The sequence below is a fragment of the Gambusia affinis genome, linkage group LG20, assembly GCF_019740435.1.
Source record: "Gambusia affinis linkage group LG20, SWU_Gaff_1.0, whole genome shotgun sequence".
NCBI classification, from domain to species: domain Eukaryota; kingdom Metazoa; phylum Chordata; class Actinopteri; order Cyprinodontiformes; family Poeciliidae; genus Gambusia; species Gambusia affinis.
In genome coordinates this window covers 2,119,715-2,143,945 of record NC_057887.1, presented here as the reverse complement: position 1 = coordinate 2,143,945, position 24,231 = coordinate 2,119,715, and the positions used below count along the sequence as shown (strand labels likewise).

The 24,231-nt window shown below is 39.3% G+C and overlaps 3 protein-coding genes across 6 annotated transcripts; 2 read left to right on the top strand and 1 right to left on the bottom strand.

The window, feature by feature from the left end:
- Positions 1-55: 55 nt before the first annotated feature.
- eif2ak1 (eukaryotic translation initiation factor 2-alpha kinase 1) lies at positions 56-14,881 on the bottom strand. Of its 2 annotated transcripts, none has more exons than XM_044103568.1 (15): positions 14,496-14,881; positions 11,304-11,471; positions 11,084-11,220; positions 10,601-10,644; positions 10,425-10,524; positions 10,236-10,316; positions 8,990-9,083; positions 8,843-8,891; positions 8,344-8,731; positions 7,560-7,668; positions 7,275-7,381; positions 2,176-2,290; positions 2,008-2,087; positions 1,634-1,870; positions 56-376 (listed from the first exon to the last, which is right to left on the bottom strand). In XM_044103568.1, the coding sequence occupies exons 1-15, from the start codon at positions 14,665-14,667 to the stop codon at positions 251-253; spliced, it is 2,007 nt and encodes a 668-aa protein (XP_043959503.1). In that variant the 5' UTR covers positions 14,668-14,881; the 3' UTR covers positions 56-250. The 2 variants fall into 2 exon arrangements, with proteins under 2 accessions (XP_043959503.1, XP_043959504.1); XM_044103569.1 differs by having other exon boundaries at positions 1,637-1,870.
- On the top strand, positions 2,297-6,451 carry LOC122823684 (ankyrin repeat domain-containing protein 61-like). 2 transcript variants are annotated; one of them, XM_044103572.1, is made up of 4 exons: positions 2,297-3,820; positions 4,021-4,192; positions 4,303-4,503; positions 5,377-6,451. In XM_044103572.1, exons 1-4 carry the CDS (start codon positions 3,744-3,746, stop codon positions 5,989-5,991), a joined length of 1,065 nt encoding a protein of 354 aa, XP_043959507.1. In that variant the 5' UTR covers positions 2,297-3,743; the 3' UTR covers positions 5,992-6,451. The 2 variants fall into 2 exon arrangements, with proteins under 2 accessions (XP_043959507.1, XP_043959506.1); XM_044103571.1 differs by having other exon boundaries at positions 2,297-4,192.
- A 368-nt stretch (positions 14,882-15,249) lies between the features above and the next one.
- Positions 15,250-24,219, top strand: pms2 (PMS1 homolog 2, mismatch repair system component). 2 transcript variants are annotated; one of them, XM_044103565.1, is made up of 15 exons: positions 15,250-15,443; positions 16,385-16,527; positions 16,743-16,829; positions 17,181-17,283; positions 17,366-17,549; positions 17,939-18,106; positions 18,202-18,299; positions 18,371-18,470; positions 18,554-18,638; positions 19,619-19,759; positions 19,853-20,636; positions 21,399-21,566; positions 21,643-21,743; positions 21,815-21,984; positions 23,283-24,219. In XM_044103565.1, the coding sequence occupies exons 1-15, from the start codon at positions 15,430-15,432 to the stop codon at positions 23,424-23,426; spliced, it is 2,490 nt and encodes an 829-aa protein (XP_043959500.1). In that variant the 5' UTR covers positions 15,250-15,429; the 3' UTR covers positions 23,427-24,219. The 2 variants fall into 2 exon arrangements, 1 of the variants encoding a protein (XP_043959500.1); XR_006369377.1 differs by having other exon boundaries at positions 15,303-15,443; positions 21,820-21,984; positions 23,283-23,421.
- The last annotated feature ends 12 nt before the right edge of the window (positions 24,220-24,231 follow it).

Below are 24,231 nucleotides of genomic sequence, written 5' to 3'. Positions count from 1 at the left end.
CTGAGGTTGAGAAAGACATTTTGCATAGACATTAAAATCAAGCTAAATATCACAGTGTTTTTGAAATACCTGACATGGTTTATTTAGCAGCTGGATAAAACAAATGTTTAAAAAAAGAGAAAAAGAACACTACCATCTCTAGTACAAGACACTTAAATGTTCACACATGCAGGCAATTGTATCAAGTCAAACCAAGTAAATTAGGGGCTCAATAAATTAAGTTTAGACAATCTGTTGATGTTTTTGAGGCTCAGGTTTTGTCCAGTTCAGTGAAGCTAACGGTGACTTTTGAGTTCTGAAGCTGACTGATCTGCCTCCTCAGCTGCATGATCTCCTCCTCCTGCTCTTCCACTCTTTTCTGTAAACCGTGGATGACCTGGAAAAGAAGAAAATAAATATTACAATTGGTTGGTAGTTATTATGGGCGCCTTAGCTCCAAATGGATCCAAAAAAGATGGCACTTTTTTGCATTTGGGAACTTGAAACTAGGCTTGGGCCAGCAGTGACACTGGACAGTAGGTTATGATGATGGTTTTACTTTCGGTTTCAAGCAAAGGAGACTCAGAGGAGAGTGGATCATGATTAGGGCAGACCAAGCATTTGAACAGTGCCGCATGAGATTAAGTAATGTCAATATTTGGCCATTGCTGTGGTATTAGAGTAGTAGTTGTGTAAATGCTACTGAAGTGGCAAATATACAGTATATATGGCATGTGAGAGTAATGGAATTTTTCAATATTTTTGGGTGCCTGGCTTGTGTGGTGACTAAACTGTGTAGGCTTCAGTGCTGAAAGTGTAGGAAGGTGATACTGGAGCATTATGTACATAAGACAACACATCTCTTAGTGATACACAGTTGGGGCATGAGCAAAACATAAAACACTAGTAGTAGCTCAGTAGTGCCTGCAGCTGAATGTTAATTAGTGATGGGACTCTTTGAAAGGAACCAAATATTTACTTCAAAGTACGTTTCAAAGGATTCAGTTTTGAAAAGATACATTTTTCTAATAAGTCAATTTATTCCTAATATAGTTTTATATTAATTGGTCTTGTGGATGAAGTTCATATAAGAAGTTCAATTGTATGCATTAAGTTAAAACAAAAAACTCTGGATTTTATTTATTTGCCGATTAAATAAATAAAATTTTAAATGAAACAGAAACTTAGGCAATCTTAAGCGATGTGTGCAGAATCCTATTGTACAGGGTAAAGAGCTGCTCAAAAGAATCAGCTCGTTTCTGAACCTCACGTCACTAATTACTGAACACCAATGTTCAGTAATGTATCCTTAAGAAAAAATGTCTTTGTGAGGGAAAATGTAGTAGTAGAAATAGTTGTCTTTCAGCCAGCTGACAGTGTCCAGAAATAGCCTAGACAGATCTACATCTAGGCTGATCAGTCCAGAACTTTCTCTGGCGCCTCATTTGAAGCACTTTAAATGAACTGGATGATGGCACATGTATGCCATTTTGTAACTTTGTAAACTCTTCCATGCCTTAGTATCTGAATCTGGCCCAAACCTACTTCAAACTAAACACATGTGCTGTATGCATTTAATCCTAAACTATATCTGCCTACTTCAAGATTTCTGAAGAATTAAATGAACAGTATTAGGCAGATATTTATCCCGTACTACCATGTCTTTATTGTGGAACAGTTCACTCTCTAGCAGCTGGCTGGCTGCTGGCCGAAGGCTGGGGTCTTTGCTCGTCAGCTTTACGATGTATTTAGTCAGAACTGGCCATCTGTGGCAGAAGGAGTCTGGAATTTTCCCTTCTCTCAGGTCCCCGAGGGTCCGGACCCGCTCCATCTCTGTCCCAAACGGATGGAACAGCTCCAGAGCCAAAACCCCAATGCTGTACATGTCTGACTGCAAGAGCAACATTTATACTCTTAGTGTTAAAAAAAACAACAACAACATGTACAGAGAAGAATGTGTTTGATCTAAAACATCATTTATTCATAAACTATCTAATCACAACACAAAAATGTAACAGTTTTAATTACCTTTGAATCATAATGAGAGCCTTTCAGTTGTTCTGGTGCAGCGTACACAAACGTGCCGACACCTGATGTATGGGTGGAACCTGAAAACACAAAGAACCATTCAGAGGAAACGGCGCCATCTACTGGTGTGTTGTGAGAATGTAATAATAAAAGAGTTTAATAATCTACCATCACCAGGAGAAATTGTTCTTTTATGGTCATCTACTATCATATCCCTGCATGCCAACCCAAAGTCTCCGATCCGAACATGGCATTCATGGCCATGGAGGAAAATGTTCCTGGGCTGGAAAAAACAAGAAGGAAAAGTTATTAGGATTAGTTTACCATGTGATCAGTTGTAAAAGTGGAGAAATCCAAAGTTTCAGGAAAAACCTTTTTTAACACATCATCTGCCGGGTATGCATAATGTATCCACATGTAGAACTCAGTTTTTCAGAGAGAAAACGTGAGACATTTGTAACCACTGAGACATGAGAAACAGATTTTGAGAAATAATGAAATAGTAGTAGGATTGTGTCCCTAATACTTAGTTCTGACTGCTGCAGAACTTTGACAAAAAGGATCTTATTCTTAGTTTTTTTTTATAGCCTAATATTTGCTTAAAAGTTCAAATTTTCAAGTGCTTGTACATTTAAGATCTATTGATATAAAACATTAGTATGTAAATTTTTAAGCCCCTGCAAAAAGTATACACTACATTTTTAAAATACTCTAATACTCTTAATTTTTAACCACAAAACAAGACTTAAGTCTCTTTTCTAACTCTAGTAAGAAAAATGCTAGCTTCAGCAATTTTACTCTAACAGCATAAGGGATATTTCTGTGAAGCAAGTTAACATAAAACCATTGTATCTAAGAACGACGCAGTCAGAAGTGTAATTTAACCAAGGCTTATATACATTTTGCATTTCGGATAAAGAAACCAAAACAAACATTATTTGTCTGTAAATCTCTTCTACCCAGAATTCCTCAGGTGGCAGAGCTTTTGCTCGACCTTGGTTCAAATTCAGCAACAAGAAAATCTCCTATTATGAACTTTTTGCTATTCAATCATTTATCTGATCATTGTAAATATAACCACCGGCTTAGCCCTACTCTGTACTGATGTTAAGTCCAGCAGAAAGTGCGGGAGCTTTTCACATGTTGATGTCAGACAGATTTTTTTTCAGATGCAGATGCATCCTACAAATGATGACGAGTCACTAAAGGACTGCTGTTAATGCATTTCAGGCATTGATGACAATGTTCATTTTCTTATTTAAAAAAAATGAACTATTTGTATCTTATAAAATATACTCCTAAAATTGTATAATCCAATTAATGGTCAGAATAAGCAAATAGTAAAATAATGGGTAGTTCCAACCCCAATTTTTATGACATGAACATTCATGAAAATGTTGAAATAAAACAAAAAAAGGGAGTTCGTCCACCAATTTATAAAAAAAAACAAGAAAAGAAAAAAGCAATATCAAAGGTTTTTGTCAAGCAGTAACTATAAAAAGCACAATCATCAGAAACACTGCAACAACATGAGGAGACTCATCCGGTGGATGTCAACAGCCCCCAAAACAGGCCCCGAATGCAGCCAGGGTTATCAGATGGGTCTGGGCCGCAACGGCAAAGTTAGGTCACAATGACTCAGTACCAAACACAGAAGGAGAAGTAGTTGATGAGAACACCAAAAACAGGGAAGAGGAAGTTGATGTTGACATTTCTTTTTAGATTTACTCTTTACTATGAAAAACCAGAATACGTACAGAAGAGTCCACAGCCTGCAGAGCTTGCTGTCAGCTGGAGCCGATGCTCAAGTCAAGTGCGTACAAACATCCCAGATACAGATTTACAAGTTCACACACATTGCGACCAGAACCCGAGAGCTGCTGTACTCTACCATATTTTTACACTACATGCTAAGAGCGCAACCAGGAAAAACAAAACAAAACCACAAAGTCTAGACAGTGAGCGCACTGGTCTGGTTTTGGAACGCAGATACCAACAATGCCTTTTCCACAGGGACAAGCTGGGTCGGACGTCGCTACATTTGGTCATCACCAACTGGCCGATCACCACGACGACCCGGACAAAACCTTCCTCCAAGTTCTGGACCACTGTGGCGAGAGCAAGCAGGCAGGCTGAAGCCTGTTTACGGCTGCTCTGTGAGCACGGAGCTGACGTCAACGCGAAGGTGAGGTTTAACACGTCCTACCCAAGTTCTGAACATGAAATAAAAAAATAAACAAACAACGACATTTTAAAATAGAATTTTGCCACTGTCGATTTGTCGTTTCTTATTAGATGGATGATCAGAGTCAGCAGACGCCTCTCCATCTGTCAGTGGGTTACAGAGCACTGTCTGCTGCGCGGCTGCTGATCAGCTGCGGCGCCAACGTGAACGCAGTGGACAGCAGTGGAATGACACCTCTGCACATGGCAGCATCAATCCTCCATCAGGACATAACATCAAGTTTAATCAGCCACGGAGCTCACGTCAACATGGTTGGTATTTACACACAGACTTCAACTCATATCTATAAACAAGTCTTAAAGGGGCGGTATTATGTATATATATGTTACAGCACAATCATGTAACTGTGTTACCTTAAGTTATGATGCTGCATATGTCATACATGACCTCTCACAGCCAGCTGAGCAAGGATGGCATGGACTAACTCACTCTTTGGTTACCTAGCAACAACCTTTTGAGTTACTTGCTGGAGCAGCAGTTTTGGGTGCCGTGCCACATAGCTGCTTAAAAATAATAAACAAGGGTGTGGAGTGAAAACTGGATAAAACAGGAAGGTCACATCCCTAGTGTGGCAGTATTTCAAATATTCAAACCAAAAGACTAATCAATAACTATCAATATCATCTGATATTAAACAGTTATATTGTGAAATGTTTTCAGCCTCTGTCCCTGAAGCTCCTGCTCTTTCACTCCACCTTCATCATGTCATCGTAGCAGCACTTCTCAATATGCCTTTTACAACTGTTCTTGGGAGGGCTTGACTGAGAAGTAGTTGGGATGATAAACTCAGCATTTGTGGAGTTCCATCAGGTTTGCTAATTGCTGCTGCTGCTAGTCTGGAGGAGCTGATTTGAGGTGGTGGGGGTGAAGCTCAGCTAGAGGCTGCAGCTCAGAGGAGGAGCTTTATGAAACCAAACATTTAGGCACCCCGGAGTGGTTGCCATGGGAGATTAAGGGATTCCTCAAACATGAATAAAAGAATCAAAGCAACACTCCAGATATGTTTTAAGAAGGGAATGACATTGTGACATGACATAAAGCTCAAAAAGGTTAATTTTACATTATATCCCCCCTTTAAAGAATGCTGTTTTAATCTATCTATTGAATGAAACTTTGTTTTCCAGAGGATGCATCACTCTGGAAACACTCCTCTGCACCTTGCTGCAGTTGCAGTGATGACAAAAACAACCAAAGTCCTGGATGAAGATGTGAGCTGCGTCTGTGAGCTGCTGGAGCGCGGAGCGAAGCCAAACATTGTAAACGAGGCCGGCATGTCGCCATTCCACCAAGCGTGCAGCCTGGGGAACGAGCAGCTGGTGGACCTGCTGCTGAGATACGGAGCTGGTGTCAACAAGCCGAGCGCAGCAGGGGAGAGCTGTCTGTTCCTGTTCCTGAACCACACACCTAACATGAGGAACGGCTCCCTGCTGATCAAACTCCTCACCCTGAGCGCCCCGCTCACAGTCTGCAGCCACGACGGCCGCTTACCCTCCACCTTAACTCAGCCACGCTTCTTTCAACAGAGAGAGCAACTGATCCAACTAACCCAGCAGCCAAAGACACTTCGGGATATTTGCAAAAGTAATATTTATCTGAAACATATCACAGGAAGAAAGGAGGAGCTGAGAAAAGTTATTCCGGAAAGCTTGTACAACTTTGTCTTCAACCAATGGAAGATCCAAAACCTTTCGTTTGTGACAGAGAGTGAAGAGGCAGCAGAGCAACGTGCATGTACCTGAGCTACAAGATTTGAACCATTCAGCTGAGATACGATAAGATTCCCCCTCCTTTGCTAAAGAATTCCTCCACCTTAAAGATTTTCACTGCCTGTCACATTAAGAACACAAACTTCCTTGAATTCTACACTGAGCAGTACATAACTAAACTGGAGGACAAATTCTACTATTTTTTTTCTCAAACAAAATATCTAAACACAGAGGTGTGTTTCTATTGAACCTGTTACTCTAACACAGGGGACTGCAGCCTTTACAAACTAAAGAGTCATTTTCCCCCTCAGATAAACAAAAGCTACGTAATATAACTTTCTCTGACAGGCAAACTTAAATGCTTTAATAAATATCAATCATAGGAAATGTGTGGTCGTTTTTTTTGTTTTTTGTTTTTTTTGGTTTAAGACAAAGAAAAACAAAACATTTACAAAAAAGGAGTGATGCATTATTCTTCTACGGGAAAATAATATTGTGGAAAATTATGTAAAACAGAAAAAAAGACTGTTATAAATAAAATAAATAATATTACTAACAGTTGTGTCATTTTGTTGTGAAAATTCAAGGCGGAATTGATTAAGCTGCAAAAAAAAAATAAAAAATTACAGTTGTTACATCTATACTAAAATAAAAACATTTGGTGCTGCACCTTTGTGTCAGCAAAATTTGTAAGAGCCATAGTGGATGTTACAAAGAGCTACTTTCAGCTGACAAGCCGCAGGTTGCAGACCTGTGCCCTAACGCATCTATTGAGACTCCAGTGCAACCACTTACCTTCTTTCAAAAGAACAGAGAACCTCAGAGAGACTACTGGCAAGTAAATGGTTGTTCTCCTGGGGGGGTAACTCACTCTGTCAGAACAAGCAGTTCCTCTCCAAAACAGTTGGTGGCAGCAGTGATGTGTGCTCAGTTAGGTGTATATCTATTCAAAACTAAACACTTCACAGAGCTCTGAGCAACGCATCAGCCACAACAGGAATGAGTCAGACTTAGAATCAGTCAAGAGGCCAGTGGTGCCTCTGGATGAGTTGCAGAGATTTCACAGTAAAACATAAAACAAGCATCATTCTCCTTCCACTTCACAACTGTGAAGTGGAACTGTGTTGGTCCATCTCACAACGCTGCATTAAAAAAGTACTTCATTTAAAATCTGTGTCTGTGGTGTGACAAAATATGGAGAAATTAAAAAGGTTGTAAACACATTTGTGGACAATTTCCAGATTTGCTTTTGCAAAACAACTAAAGCTGTGGAAACCTAAATGAATAAGATGAGAAATTAAATCTAGTGCTGTTACCTTCAAGTCTCGGTGCATTATTCCTCTGGAGTGAATGTACTCGACCCCTTGAAGAATGTTCCTCAGCAGGTTCAGTGTGAGTTCAGCATCAACACAGTCATAAGAAGCTGCAGACACAAGCAGAAGACAGATATTTGGACCATTTTTATACCAGAGTCCAACTGAATTGAAGCAAAATATTATATTTCCCAAATGGCATTCTGGAAATAGAGAACTCATTTCAAGTTGTAGAAATATGAGGAAAGTGAGTTTTTGGTGGATTGCAGAGAATGTAAAAATATTTACATTTTGGGATGTGTTCCTTTTGTGGCCTGGAGTTCCTGTCAGAGATCCAGTCCTTTAGTGAGCGCTCACACAGCTGCATCTGGATGTACAGCATCAGGTGGAACTGAACCTGCACATAGAAAAACAAAAACTAATATTAAATGATACTTAGGGATATACTGATCCACTTTTTTCATTTCCGATATCTGAGCTTTAGTGTCGACCGATACCGATCTGATACGTAAAAACAGCTGAATTAACTCAAAACGTTTATGTTTCTAAACCGACATAAAAGTACTTAATTACTAGTTCATTTACTCACTCTGCACCAGAACAGCACAATGAAATACACCAACAGCTCTACAAGTTTGGCCAAACATGTAAAAACAACTTTAGTATAGTCAGTCAGTGCAAATAGGAGCAGAACAACTAATGTCAAATAAATAATAAAGAAAGTAATAGAATCAATAGGTTGACTACCTTGGTCAAACATTCAAAAAATAAACTAACAAACCTTTCTAATGGTTCAGAAAGTGCAATTAGGAATTCTAAATATAAAGTAAAATAAATAATACAGGATGACGTTGCTCAGAGCACAAAGCATAGAATTAGACTGAATAGATCTGACTGATCGTACACATTGCTACCAATACCCAATCTGGAATTGTTTTCAAAATATGGGGGCCGGTACAGATATTAATATCGGATCAGTGCATCACTATTGTTTATGATGTTTTGGTTACAGAAAAATTGGGTAGAGGAAAAAAAAGACAAAGTAGTGGTTATGAGACTTTAAAACACTGACGTCTTTAGAGGATCTTCTGGTGTGGATTTCTGCCCACTGCTGATGGTCCTTGTCAACACAGGAGTTGTTGTTCAGCTCAACGCTGCTCCTGCTTGAGTCCTCATCCAACATGGCCGAACGATCCCAGCCCATGGCAGGACACTTGGAGCCATTCCTGGGCTCCCCCTGTCCCAGGAACACACAGGGGACGTAGTTCTCCGGGAGGAGGCGTACTGTCTTGGGACACGCCACCTGGCGGTCCTGGGTGGAGACTAAGGCTCTGATTGGCTGGCTCTCTGTTGGAGGTCCTTTGGCACTGGAAGCAGGACCAGTCTCTCCTTGACTGTGACTTTGGAAAACTATAGAAGAGCTGCTGCTGCTGCTACTGTTGTCAAGGCTGTCATTGAAACTGTGAATGAAATAATGAAGATATAAAGCACAGGAGGTGTACTGTCAGTTAGGGACAGCTGCAGGCCAATGCAACTAAAGGATAGTGAGAGAAAGTAATGACTAATCGCACCTATCTTTTTGTCCAGGGGATTCCAGAGCAGGAAGGTGGGACTCAAGTTCTACAATAAAGGAGGTTATTAAAGCCAGAGTTAGGACAGATCAGTCTAAATCTTCTCTCATTAATGTTGGGCCATCTCGTTTCATGATAAAGACTCACGGACAGCTGGCTGAACATGTTCCATCCATGCAGTGTGATAGCCTACGATGTTAACATGCTGCAAGCTGGATAACACTTTGACTTCTCTAAGGACCTGGAACACACACAGGGGCCCGGTTAGACTGAGGAAATGTTAAACTCAAAACATTTCTTTTGAAACAATTCAAAAATAAAAACCCCATCTAAATTTGTAGCTGTGTGCCAGGTTCACATGACAACATTTTAAATTTGTAGATTGATTTTCAAAGCTTGAGAGCCTAAACATGATGACAATAAATCAAAGATATAACTGGTTTGGTCCTGCAGTGTGTGGTGTTCAGCCACACGCCTAACACAACACAACACACACAGACAGGTTTCACTCACCAACATTCAGATGACAGTCAGAGAATCTCACAAAAAGTCTCAAGACCAAACGTGAGTTCAGAGGAACTAAACATGGCCGACTGAGAAGGAGCAATGATGATAGTTTGTGGACTATTTTTAAGAGGGAAAAAAAATTCTACAAAAAAGGTGCTAGTTAAAGGAGAGGTGCTCCAAAGATTATCTTTACAGTATCACAGTAATCAGCATAAAAATCTTGCCGTGTGAACCAGGCATTAGAAATACGTCGCCTCCCAAAAGGATTCACACTCATTGAGGTTTTTTAGATATTTCTTGAAAGACCCACACACAATTATTTTACTATTGTTCATTATTGCTTAAGACTTTTACAAACAAAATTAAAAAGTGTGCTGCTGGGTAAATGTTTTGTTTTGTTGTCTCACCGTTTGAGACATGCCTCTACCAGCTTTGTCCATCTAGAAACATTTAAACATTTCTACCAACTGTTCTTTACAAAAAAAAAAAAAAAACTGAAGAAACATTTTTATAGTCAAATCCATATTTCTCCCACATGATAAATCTGAACTACTTTGTTTGGTCTATTAAATAAAGCCCCAATGCAATATACTAAGGTTTGTCATTTGTGAGTGAGACTATAAATAAACAATGCTCTGTGAGGTAGTAATTGATCATATTCACAATTACATTGAATAAATTTCAAATAATTGTCGCAGCTGGAACAAAACACTGTTGATCCCATGCCAAAGGCAAGCAGATGACCAGACACATGGATGATTTCAATCCATGTGTAAAAATGAAAGAAAGAAAAAACACCTTCTGTTGAGCAGGGTGAGACATCTTACATTATAAGTGATATAATGCAGTTTAAATCTTTAGTTTTACAGAAGACAGGGAAGCCGACCTTCATGCAGTCCTCCTTGGAGACTCTTTTGATCAGAATTTTCTTCACGGCATAACTCTGGCCATCTAGTTTGTTCACAACCTACAAAGTGATGATCAAGAAATCACAGATACAATTACATTAAAATAAATTCAAACATGAAACAGTTTTGTTTTTTTAAGAATTTGAAACCAATGACCATTGTAATACCTTAAAAACATTTCCGTATGATCCTTTTCCAAGCCGACATATTTCTTCAAACTCACTAAGATAGCGTGAAGTCTGGGCTTGAAACAGCCCCTCCTTTGGCCTGTGATCAGATCAGACTGTTAGAACGCACAAAAAATAGCTAGACAGAAAAACAGAAATAACTCTAGACACATTACCTTAGAGTAGGGTTATGTGGATTTGTGCCAAGACATTGTTGGCCCTGTGAATAAAACAAAAGTAACAATAAATTAACTAATTTGTTGAAGCAAAACTTCTTTTCTTCCCCCCAAAGTGTCAAACACCAAATCCACAACTTCATTATACATCTAAGCGTCCATAACACCTTCATCTTCCTGATATTTTGTCACAAACTTCAATGCATTTTAGAAAGACTCTATGTGGCAGAGCAACACAAAGTAGCACAAAACTAAATTTACATCCCCCACAAGATTTACAGCAAAATGTCAAACTACAAATAAATAACTCAGATGAGGTGCTGAACAAAAGTGGACAACAAATAGTGTTTTCATTCTTATTTGTGAACAAGAAACAATTCCTGCGATGCTTTGTGTCGATCACATCGATTTCCAGTGAAGTACATTAAACTCTGCTGTTGTGATGAGACATAATGTGTTCATTACAAAACTGCTGAACTGTACCTGTGGATAGAGCGAGGAGCTAGCGGCGTTCAGTAGCTCAGTGAACGCTCGGTTGTGCTGGAGTCTAATGGTGCTGAATTCATCACTGATGGCCAAAGGTGACAGAAGGTTCAAGGCTGCCAAACGCTGGCCGATCACTGTCAGAGGTGGAGAACAATTCAAATAGAACGGCTGCTTTATGTGACGGCGTATGAAACATGAAGTCTGCTGAGCGGCTTACCTTTAAACAGCATCCGCGAGCGCGCCGGATTGCTCTCGTGGACGCAGCACAGGTGTTCCAGCAGCGAGCCGAGGAGAAGGTGGTTGGGGATCGCCGAGGCAAACTCTTGTACGGATGGGTAATGTCTGCCGGCCATCAGGAGCTCACAGTTACTCTCCGAATCTGAAGCTGAGCATACACACCACACACACACAGACAATGAATATTCTTTAAAAAAAAATCATATTTGGTTAAATATTTGGAACATACTATACTTCAAGTTTAGCCACATACCTTCTTCAATTACTTTTGCTATCATTTCAACAATGTTTCTGTCTCCTAGGTCCATGTTTGACAATGAAAGCTTTAATGATTCTGCCCTCTGACTGCAGTACATGAAGTGAACTCATCTTGTTTTTACATAAGGGAGCGCCCAGCAGTCAGGCTTATCTACTTTGTCCAGTGGAGACCAGCCCACCCTCTCTTCAACACACACACACACAAGTAAGATGAGATGTGCCAAAAAGGGAAGGGGGTGGTGGGTTCAGGGGGCTAGTGAGGCACTCGCTTTCTCCTCATGATGCAGAATGTGTGTGTGTGCGTGTGTGTGTGTGTGTGTGTACCAATTGAGTCCGTCTTGAAAGTTTTCAAAATATTACAAAAGGAAATCCAGTGGAGCAAAGAAATAATAGGGATATTCTTTAGAAATGGGGATTTACCAACAAAATAGGCACAAGAAGCTTACTGGTATCAAAGCACACCAAGCTTTTTTTTTTTTTTTTTAAATAACATTTTAAAATCCACTGATAGAGATCCTATAATTTCAGGCTCTGTTAAAGAAACATCAGAGGAAGTGCCAGATTGGCGGGGAACTTTCCCCGGCTTCACAGAGAACTGGGAGACGGAGCGATGCTCTGCAGAAGTCAGAATAAACAAACTGTTTACGTTCAGCTGAGTTTCTCGGGCTGCATATTTTAGGATTTAAATTGCCTATTTATTTGCTACTGTAAAGCTTTTGCATGACCGTTTACTGTACTTTGTACTATTTAAATAGAATAATCCTCCATTTGATCCTGACTGGGGACATTTAAGTGTATTGGAAACAAAGTAATAAGTATAAACAGAGGCACACAGGTAGCAAAAAATAAATAAAATGAATAAATAAATAATTTAAGTAAAGAAAAAAATAGGGGCTGCTCAGAAATGCCAAAATGTATGTAAACATGATTATGATAATGGCAGACATATCTTGTAAGAACAAACATTAAGATAAAATTAAAAAGTTTGATTCAATTATCTAACCCAAAGAGAAATTAAATGTCATCATCGCTCATATCATCCAAGTCCCTTCTGAGAGGCTTTGTAGTTTGTGATGCTGTGGGCAGGAAGGATCTCTGGTAGCAGTCAGTCTCGCAACAAATATGGGAATGCCTCTGACTGAAGACAGTTGTAGTATGACAGCCTCACAAGTATCATGACATTCTAACAACTCCATTTCCAAGCAGCAAAGGTGAGATTCCACAGTAGCATCTTGGATGACATCATCAGTTCATGGAAAGCTCTGCTAATCCTCCTCACTTGCTTTTGCCACTCTTCTTTAAATCTGTGCCTGGTCATACGGTTAGAAACCCGGGCAGATAAACGTTGGAGTCGGGATATGACAGTTTGTTCTTCCTCCTTCTCGTTCTGCTCTGAATCCTCAAAGCCTCTTTTTCAACTCCTCTGGGAACTGAGCTTTTTGAGATGCTGATCAGAATTGTAAAAACAATACCATGTTGCCAAGGTTAGACATAATTGTCCAAAAGATCTTAAAAAAGAAATGAAAAAGACTAAAATTCCTCAAGAGTTGCACTGAATCCAAAAACAAAAAGTTTTTGGATGTTGGAACAAGTCAGAGATGTTCCAACATGCTGACACAATGAGCACTTGAATATGAGAACTCTTCAAATTGTGCTTTTAATATTTGTTTCAAAATACTATGGAAACCAGTACAAAGAATAGGAATGTTGAAAGTTTTTTTAGGTCAGTTTAAAGCAGTGAAGGCTACACAGTGTAACACCTGCTGAGAGGAGCATCACCCGGGATCACTGGAGGATCCACCTGGATCACTGGAGGATCCACCTGGATCACTGGAGGATCCACCTAGATCACTGGAGGATCCACCTGATCACTGGAGGATCCACCTGGATCACTGGAGGATCCACCTGGATCACTGGAGGAAGTCCTCATAATGGTACTTCAGTCACAACGTTTGATAATTTGGCTTTAAATTAAGCAGTAGCTATAACTTTCCATTATCTTGTTTTAAACTTTTTAAATACCAAGATACAGTGGTACTGTTGCAATCACCATGGAAATCTCATTACATAGTAGACATTACACCCAACTGCAGATTGTTGGTTTGGAATAATAATCTCTAATCCTTTACCTCATCCTTTACTGAATAACAAAAAGCCCAAAGTGCATCATGAAATGAGACAAAAATAAAAAAAAAATCACACAGATAACTAAGCTTAATAATACTGGGGAGGAAGAGGACAAACAGAAAAATGTTCTTCATGAGCTACAATTACAGGTAGTCTAGTCACACATAAAAATATGAACAACTTTGACAATTTTAATTAAGTAATTAATCAATATGGCCTATAAAATTCCTAATATACTGTAGATAACTTATTAACCATAATGAATAATATTTATGCTGGAAAGTTGTTTTTGTGGATGCCATTAATTTGTTTTTGGTCAATATATATATGTAAATTATTTCATTTATCACCTCTGAAATAGTAGATTAATTTAAAAATATACAGAAAACAGTTAATCATTCCTCTAACAGTTGAAGATTTTTAAAGTTTGCGCCTTAAAAAAGATAATAATGGTTGAATATTAAAGTTGTGATTATTTACGCCACAAAACAAATGAATGAATAAAGATAATTTATTAAGAAAATTTATTGAGAAAAATGCACAACACATTTGTTATATCAATATTAACTATCATATCTTGAATCTAACATATCTTAAATTCATTCATATAATCAAATAAGGTCATAGTGATGTCTCATGGGTTGCAGCTAGCCTCGCGGGATCTGGAAAAGCTGCATCAATGAACATTTTTATTTTGATTTCGATTGTACCCGTGTATCTACAAATGCCATGTAAACGAATTATTCGATAAAAATGAAACTCTTGTAAAAGAAGCAAAGCTGCTTACTGTCAAACTGGACGTCTTCGTCCTCTTCGCTCGCCAAACTTAACAGGCTAATGCTGCTCTCAACCTGCTGTCTCCGGACAGATCTGAGGTTCCGGTGGACCAACAGGTTGCTAGCGCTGCCAGAACATTCCTCAGAGCGCATCAGACCGTTGTCCGGCGTCGAACTGTACATTTTAAACGCGAATAACAAAAAAAAAAAAAAAAAAATTAAACCATTTTTCTACAGTGTTACCAAGTTCTCAACGGCTAACCTCATGTTAGCCGCTGACTACGAATAGTGAGTCGCTTTAAAACTTTTACAGAACTTGTCAGAAATGAAAGCTGGGGGTAAAAGTCCCTTGCGTCCCCTGTCAACTGTCGGCCATGTTTGAGGAGCAGCCGGTTTAAAGGGACCGTCATGAAATGCGTGCACTATAAGAAAACAGCCTGTTCCTTAATAATCATTCTCCAAAACAAGAAACACGTACAAAATTCAAGCACTTTTCTAATCATAAAAGCAAATATTTAATTTGCATATTTGGTAAAATTATTTGCTAAACATAATAGTATTCGTTTTTTAGGATGTACGACAATTATCCACAAGCCCTAACAACCGATGATGAAATTCAATAGAGGTTTGGGAAATAGTTTTAATAAAAGTACCACAAGGTGAATTCTTTGTTTTATATTTGGATTCTATTTACACGTTTTGTGTATTCTTTATAGAGCTTAACCTTTACGTTCTTTTCCTTCTTGTGATAGTAAGCTGCGCAGTGTTGCGCGGTAGTAATACTCACGAACATTGTGCGTAAACGGCGCGGGAGAGCTTCATTTGTGTGTTTCTGTTTCGAGAATCAGAGAACACAACCTATAAGATACATAACCAGCTGATGTGGCGGTCCGTTTGAGTTCAGGCTGTGGAGATAGGAGGGATCCGGTGGAAATCCGGGGAAAGATGTCCGATGTTTGGTAAGTTAACCGACTCATTTTAGTTTTCCCCCTCCACAATTATTGGTCTTTTATGACTTGAAGCTATAGTCACTTTAGTGCTTCAAGTCAAAAATGAAGTGCTCTAAAGTCCAGGGGACTGCCTTTGCTGTCTAAATCTTGCGCTGCCTTTTAAAGATATACCCTCTCGTTGACCTCTATCATATTTGGTAGTTCGTAACTGAAAAGTAGTAGGAAAATAATGAGTTGTTTTAATTTTATTTGACTTGTTGTGAAACACCTGAAAAATGTGAAATTGTGCTCAGCCTCTAAATCACAAACTAGAGCTTGTTTTTATTGTAATTAGGGATGCGAGTGTTTTTAATTATTTCTCTACTTGCTGAAATTGAATTTCTAGGAAACTCAATTTCCAAGAATTTCCTAGTCTTGGAAATTGGTGCAGTCTTTCAATTGGATTTAGGTTTTGACTGGGCCATTCTTATATGTGTTAATGCTTTGATCACCTTACCATAACAGTGGGTGTGTACGTGGGCTCTTTGTTTTGTTAGGTGAATGTCCTCCCTGCTCTCCCGTCTCTTGCAGTGTCTAACAGGTTTCCTTCCATCAGTGCTCCATTCTTCATCTCTTCAACTTCACACCCGCTTCCCAGTCCCACCACATGTAACCGTGGGTTGTATCTGTTCAGGCTAATGTGTACTGTTAGTTTTCATGCACACATTTTTTTTGCATGTAGTTGAATTTTGGTCTCATCTGACCAATGCGGGGTGCTATTTATGTATTAGGTGACATTTTGAAGTAAAAGGAATTAATCTCATTGTTACTACTGTTTAAAACTCCATTTACGACTTATTTTGTCTATGGCAACATGTTAAAGTTCATGGTGTCTATTATGGTCTCTATGGTCTATTTTTAGCATTAGAAGTTTTCCACCTGCAGCTCTCGCTGTTCTTCTTTCTTCTCAGCACTTCTGAGCCTGCTGGAGCCATAAGGGCCATCGACAAGCACTCGGTGCATCGGATCTGCTCTGGACAAGTAGTTCTGAGTCTGGCCACGGCCGTCAAAGAGCTGGTGGAGAACAGCATTGATGCCGGAGCAACCAACGTTGGTGAGCAGAGCACAAAGTGTACTTCTGAAACACAAAACAGATGCTTTATTTTATAGTCTAAACTCTAGAATTGCACCTTTACCTTTGAGTTTGTTTATCCGATTCTCAACATTTCTACCAAACCATTAGATGTTTGTGTTATTAATATGATTCTAGGAAACTAAGACTGGACATGTCTGCTTATCTTATTAACATACCATCCCTTATTACCCCAGAGGTCAAGCTGAAGGAATGTGGTGCTGAACAAATAGAAGTGTCCGACAATGGCAGAGGTGTCGAAGAGGCGAACTTTGAAGGACTCGGTATGTGGGATCTTTGTAAATCCTAATAATCTAGACAAATCTGGAAAAGTATGGAATTTACTTTTTTGGCTAAGTATAGACAAATATTTCCAAGTATTTCCAGACTTTGCTCCCTTACGCATTGTCTACATGTCATGTCCGTCCGTCCATGCATCCAACGTTTTGTTGTTAAAGCCAAACCTCTCCAGAATCACCTTCAGTAAATTCAAAGTCTGTTTGATCTGTAACTGTACTTCAACTGAAGTCTGAATTCTAGAAATCTGGATTAGAAAAAGTGAGACATTTTGGGATGAAAAACCTCTATGAACCGTGTGCACGATGCTGTGTCTTCCTCTCCTGCCCGCTCCACAGCACTAAAGCATCACACATCAAAGCTGAGGGATTTCTCTGACCTGATCCACGTGGAAACATTCGGCTTTCGAGGCGAAGCCTTGAGCTCTTTGTGTGCTCTCAGGTAAAGTCACATTTATTCTGTTCACAAAGCCCACCGCACAAGTCAGATTATAATCACTCCTTGTCCCAACTTGTGGTTGCAGTGACCTGAGTGTGATTACATGCCATGAGTCCAGCCAAGTAGGCACCAAGTTGGTGTTTGACCACAAAGGTCACCTTGTGCAGCAGTCCCCCTGGCCCAGGCAGCAGGGCACCACGGTAACGATGCAGCAGCTCTTCTACACGCTGCCCGTCAGATACAAGGAGTTCCAGCGGAATATCAAGAAGGTCAGCGATTAAACAGTTTATTCTGGGACGTCCATGGTGGAATGTATATAACAAATCATATTTACACAAATTATTTTCGGATGGACGGAACACAGCTGGATGTTTTACAATTTTGTTTTCTGCGGCGTCATTCTTTATCCCCAAAATGTATAAATAGATAAAAAACTTATCACCAGATGCTCATAATACTTTAATCACCCACTAATTAAAGATTGTTGTTGTCGTCATGTTAAATAATCAAATAACTCTTTTAAAACAATCTGGTTAGAAGTCAGACATGTTCTCAGCTTTGTCTCAATTTTTACCTCAACTGTTTCCTTTTATTTGAATGTAGTAAATACATACCCAGTTGTTTTCATCCTTAATCTGAAACGCTGCTGTGTTTCCAGGAGTTTTCCAAAATGATCCACGTCCTGCAGGCCTACTGCATCGTCTCTACAGGGGTCCGTATCACCTGCTCCAACCAAACGGGCCAGGGAAAGCGCAGCGCCGTCCTCGGCACTGGCGGCAGCCAGAGTATGAGAGACAACATCGGAGCCATATTTGGACCAAAACAGGTTCTGGCTTGTTTTACCCTAATTTAAGGCAGCAGCACCAGGATATTCCCGAAGCCAGTTGTCCTCATCGCTGGTTTTCCTTCCGTGCCCTGCAGCTGCAGAGTCTTCTCCCGTTCCGGCAAGTTTCTCCGTCAGAGAATATCGTGGAGGAATATGGACTTAAAGACGGAGACTTACCCAAACAGCTTTTTACGTGAGTGGCGTGTTTTTATTCAGCGACACCATTCCTTTCGTTGTTGCTTTAAATCCAAATGCTTTGTGCAGCATTTCAGGCTTTGTGTCCACCGGGGACCACGGCGTGGGGCGGAGCGCCTCAGACCGGCAGTTCTTCTTCATCAACAGCCGCCCATGTGACCCAGTGAAGGTCAATATTGTTGAAAGCTTTTAACCGAGTTTGTATTTTCCACCTGACTACTTTCCTTTTTGTTTGTTTGTTTTACCTTGTAGGTCAGCAAACTTGTGAATGAAGTGTACCACATGTACAACAGACATCAGTATCCATTCGTTGCCCTGAACATAGCTGTTGCCTCAGGTGAGAAAACTGACAAAATTAAACGTTATTCCTGAAATGAACTGTTGAATTGAAGGTTCATTCGCACCATGAAATTGTATTGAAGTGTTTCCCGGCTCAGTTGAATTCAGTTTCAATTTAACGTCGTCTCCAGACACTTAACAAAGACAGTAAATGAAGCGGCTGGGACACACAGAGAGCTGAGCTAACCTGGGCATGGTGCAAACCGTCCACTAACTAAATGTAACCACATTGTGATTAACAAGGAAAGAGAGAGAGACTTGACTAGTTCTGATTAGGATAAGGTCAACAATTAAATGTGTTATTTATGTAAACAAAATATTGAATATAAAGGAAAAAGTGCACTTACATTAACAGCAGTTAATTAGATACATTGCATTTCTGAATAAAATATTTCCTCATTAGAATCAAGTTATTTATAAGTTACAAATTAGTTTATGAAATGCGCCATGTACATAATAGCTTAAGCTAGAAATATTATTATTTGTTTAATGAGAACCTTCTAACAACCTCACATGAAAAAATTTAGTTAATTAGAAGAATCTGAGTTTGGAAAAATGTTAGTATTGGTGGGGTCATTGTCGGTAGAAAAAAATAAACACATTTCTCCCAAAAATGTCAGAAACTTTGCAGTTAATCTCAGAAATGTTCTAAAATAATACTTAGAGTCAGTGACCAAAAATTCTTGACTTTTGGACATTTTTTGAATTTCAACCCTTTGGGACTCAGAAATGTTCTTGTTTTTTCTACAAAATGTCTGTGATTATTCTCAAAATGTTTGAGTTTTTTTGTTGGGAATTTACTCCTGTTTTATTTTCCTATCTATAATGGCTCTAACACGCCGTTATGGTGATCTCTAAAAGTTAGATCCATCCATTGTCTTTATGTTCCCCTTTTTTTCAGGGTACAAATCAAGTGTGAAGATATGTGGTAACCCTGCCGGGTGTTTTCTGTGATTTCTGGTTGCTTGTTGTTCCCAGACTGCGTGGATGTGAACGTAACGCCTGACAAACGACAGATTTTCCTTCAAGAGGAGAAGCTCTTACTCGCCATCCTAAAGTCTTCTCTCATCAACATGTATGAAGCTGGAGTAAATAAACTCAGCCTGAACTACACACCGAGTGAGAACTTGTCTTTGCATGCTACTATAGTGTTCCTTTTTTTTTTTTTTACGTCTTTTATTTTGAAATTCTCTGTTTTCTGTTTCTCTCCAGCTGTATCGTCTGCAACTAAAGAAGTTCACCTTCCTGTTGAAGACAAATCAGAACATGCGGAGAACAACCAACCCGGGACCCTGAGCCCAACGCCAACCATGAACCTCGCTGCCCTCAAAGCTGCTTTCTCAAACCAGAACAGCGCCCTCTCTGGGAGTAAGTCAAGCACGGAAAAGGCTTCCAAAAGTGGGCCGAGCCAGAAAACGCTGCAGTGTTTCTTTAAGGGCTCAGTTAAATCACCAGTACGACCCAGAACAGAAGCAAATAAAGGCAGCCTGGGAGCGCGGGCAGAGCTCCATGGGTTCAGGAATGAAGGGGTGTCAGTCAGGGAGAAGGACTCTGAACGATTCTTGGCAGCAGAATCCCCTGATTCACAGCACCCAGACTCCTCCGAACCAGTTGTTGACAATGTAACGCACGACTCATCGGTGAGCCAGAACCTCCCTGAGGACCCAGAGTTCCAGACTGAAGCACGTTCACCTGTCGAGGACTCCGTCATTATCCCTGAAGCTAAAAGAGCCAGACGAGACGATCCAGGTTTCACCGCAGAGCAAACGCCCGACACGGCTTCCTCCACGGCCGACGTTCCCGTCTGTCTGCGGAGGAAGACCGTGCCGCTGCATTTCTGTCTGCAGGCCCTGGCAGCCGGCATCAAGAAGCTGCAGCAGCAGCAGCAGCAGCAGAGACGGCAAGCTGCAGACAGGCAGCGCTGCAGGCGCTTCAGGGCCAACATCAACCCTGGAGAAAACCAGAGAGCAGAGGACGAGCTCCGCAGAGAGATCAGGTGGGACTGACTGTCCTCGGTCAGGGCTGGGCGATATGGACTTACAATTTTATTATGATGTTTTCTGTTGCTATAGAGATGAGGATTAAAAAGGATTTTCTTTTCCCTACTTTTTGAGGTAACTGTTTGGTTATGACTGCATATAGCCCCACAAATCCATTTTTTGGAAAATCATTTCCATGTAAAATGATTTGCTTGAAAACCAGTTATTAAAAAAAAAAAAACTGTGAATTTTTTATATCACTAGTCCGCACACAGTAACTGCATTTTTTCGTATTTTCTTCCTTTACTGATATTTATTGTTGCTGTCGTGGAATAAAGAGTGAAGAAAACAGTAAAATTAACATCTCCAGTAAAACTTTTTTTCTTTTTTTTTTACATCTTTAATTCAATGCTATCAAGACGCTGCTCTCTTTGAGAAGCCCTGGTTTAGATCACACACTACGCACATGTCAGAACAACTCAGTCTAAGCCCAAATAAATCATAATCTAACCTCACTGAGCTGGAGAACCACTAAGCATATTTCTATTCCCAAAATCCGATAGAAAACTATGTATTGTTCTACTACTGCTTCACAAATATTAGTACTTTGTGTTGATCTATCCCATAAAATTCTACTAAGCAATAAAAGGTTTGTGGTCAGAACCTGACAAATGTGGAAACGTTCAGCTGTAATCAACATGTCTGGCTTTTCTTAGCAGGGTTTGTGTGCAATTTGTGTTAGAGTACAAACAGTTATGTTTTTTTCTACTTTTTTGTAGCAAGGACATGTTTAAGGAAATGGAGATCATCGGTCAGTTTAACCTGGGCTTCATCATCACCAAGCTGAACTCAGACATCTTTATGATTGACCAACACGCCACTGACGAGAAATACAATTTTGAGATGCTGCAGCAGCACACTGTGCTCCAAGGACAGAGGCTCATTGTGTAAGCTGCTAGCATACTGCAGTCCACTTGGTATTGTGTCCAGAGTCTCTAACCTGTTTTGTTTTTATGGCTCCAGCCCACAGAAACTCCACCTGACTGCAGTCAGTGAGAACGTTCTCTTGGAGAACGTTGAGATCTTCCAGAAGAACGGCTTTGAGTTCCTGATCGATGAAGACGGTAGGACTGTCACCAGAGGTCTTCTTCAAGAAATGTTCCTGCATATTCTCACTGTGAAGTGATTCCCTCAGCCCAGGTGATGGAGCGAGTGAAGCTGGTCTCCTTGCCCACCAGTAGGAACTGGACCTTCGGGCCGGCCGACATCGAAGAGTTGATCTTCATGCTGAGTGACAGTCCGGGCGTCATGTGCCGCCCGTCCAGAGTCAGGCAGATGTTTGCTTCTAGAGCGTGTCGCAAATCAGTTGAGTTCAGCCCACTTTTAACACACACACACACACACACACACACACACACACACACACACACACACACAGAAGTTACAATTTATTATATCATTTCCCTGTTTGATGAAAGCCAATAGATTTCTTACACAGTTACATTTTATATTCAATACTACTAGAGATAAATAATGAAAGTAAAAATGTGAATGTTTTCCTGTGACAAACCTTCAAGTGCTATTATTATTAGTAAGGTTGTGACTAACAATTATTTTAGTAATTAATTATTCCGAATGTGCTAACAATCAGATAAACAAATTGGCACATTCTGCACCGTTGTCATTTGAACACTTAAGTTTGTTTTTTAATGCAATATTAAAAAAATCATACGATGCAAATACAATAATAATTCAGCTACTTTTTATAAACATCTTATTGACTAAAATTCAAAGCATTTCTGTAGTGAACTCTTGATCATCTGTAGCAAAAGAGCTGCAGCTAAATAAATCCTTCTAACATCAACATGTGAAAAGCTCCGTCTTTCTGCTGGACTGAAGATTTTTACAGCGTTGGGCTGATCTGTTTTTTTTGTTTGTTTTTTCAATTAACTGATTTATAATTGGATCACAAAAGGTGATTATCAGTTTATTAATTTTTTTTTTTTAACAGAATTTGAACCATGTGAAGTTCAAACTAGAGCATATTTACATACAAAATGTGTTTTTTTTTTTTTAAATCTTATTTGGAAAGTGTCTTTATCCTCTAATTATCAATGAATCGATTACTGAATTAGTTGACGATTATTTGAATAATCGTTCATCAACTAATTGTTGATCAACTAATTAATTCAACTAATTGTTTCAGTACTAATTATTAGACTGAAATTGATCAAAATTTACCTAAAATTATTTGCTCACCCATCAACATCAATAATATCTGAGATTGTAAGACAGGGCAGCTTGTCCAACATCAGTGTCTGACCTCACAAATGTGCATCTGGAAGAACGACATAGGTGCAACAGGTGGACCAGCAGAATGTTCAATCCTATAGGCTAAGAATAGGGAGTCACTCAAGTGTGTGTTAAAGCAGAAATAATTCAGAAATCTAGTGTAGATGTAACTGTGTTAGGCAGCATATACAAATATAGATTGATAATATATTAGAAACAGTCTGAACTGTTAAATCCTTTTGTCAGACCATCATTTTGTTGAGTTGTCCAACAACATGCAGATGGTTGAAAGAGTTTTTATAGATGTTGTTTTATGTCGCAGTATTTTCTCAAAAACCTGATTGTTTGTTTCTGCTGGTATCCGCCTCCAGGTGATGATCGGTACAGCTCTGAGTGTCTGTGAGATGAAGAAGCTGGTGATTCACATGGGAGAGATCGAGCATCCATGGAACTGTCCTCATGGCAGGCCCACCATGAGACACCTCGCCAACCTGGAAATCATCTCACAGGACTGAGTCCAGAAATACACCAAACACCTTTCTGATATTTTCACTTTATACAGACCAAACTGTGTGTGTAAATGTTCTGTCTGACACTTCTGTCATAGATTTACCTTGTGAATTTTAGATTGGTTCATGTACTAGAGTGTGCTTCTTTTTTGAATGCTAGTTTTCATTTAGTTTGATTTTTTTTATAATAAATAGATTATATAATTTTTTTTCTTGTTATATTCAATAAACAATGCACAAACACATGCTTCTTACTCATGTTGAACTGAGATAACAGATTATTTATTATTACAATGTAAAGAGGTAATCCTGATTAAACAGTGGATTCAACTGGGATATTGATTGATAATGTGTCAATTAAAGATTCCTGAATTGTGTTCGGAGCTAAGTCGAGCATTTTTTTCTCTCTTGTCAATAAAAAGGTTATAAATTGATTTCCAATTAGAGAGGCTGTGGTAAAATTTAGACTAATTGGAAGTTAATTAATGTAAACATAGGCATAAACGTTTACTTATAGAACTTGTGCTCTTTTTAATGTACTGGTTTTTGTCAACAAAAGTGAACAAGCGGTATTTTATTATTAAAATGTCTTTCAAGTTAAAGGGCAAAACCTAACCTGGTACGTTGTTTGTTTATATTGATGTAATTGTGAATGTAAAGTGAAGTGAACATCTTGTATTTAAATGTAAAAGGTTTCTGTTTATGCTTGATTATGTGTACGAATTAAAATGAACAGCTTACAAAGGTTAAAGAAAGGAAGAACTTTAATTTAGCTTTCGTTAGTTTTGCGCTTTTTGACGTACTTAGGCTG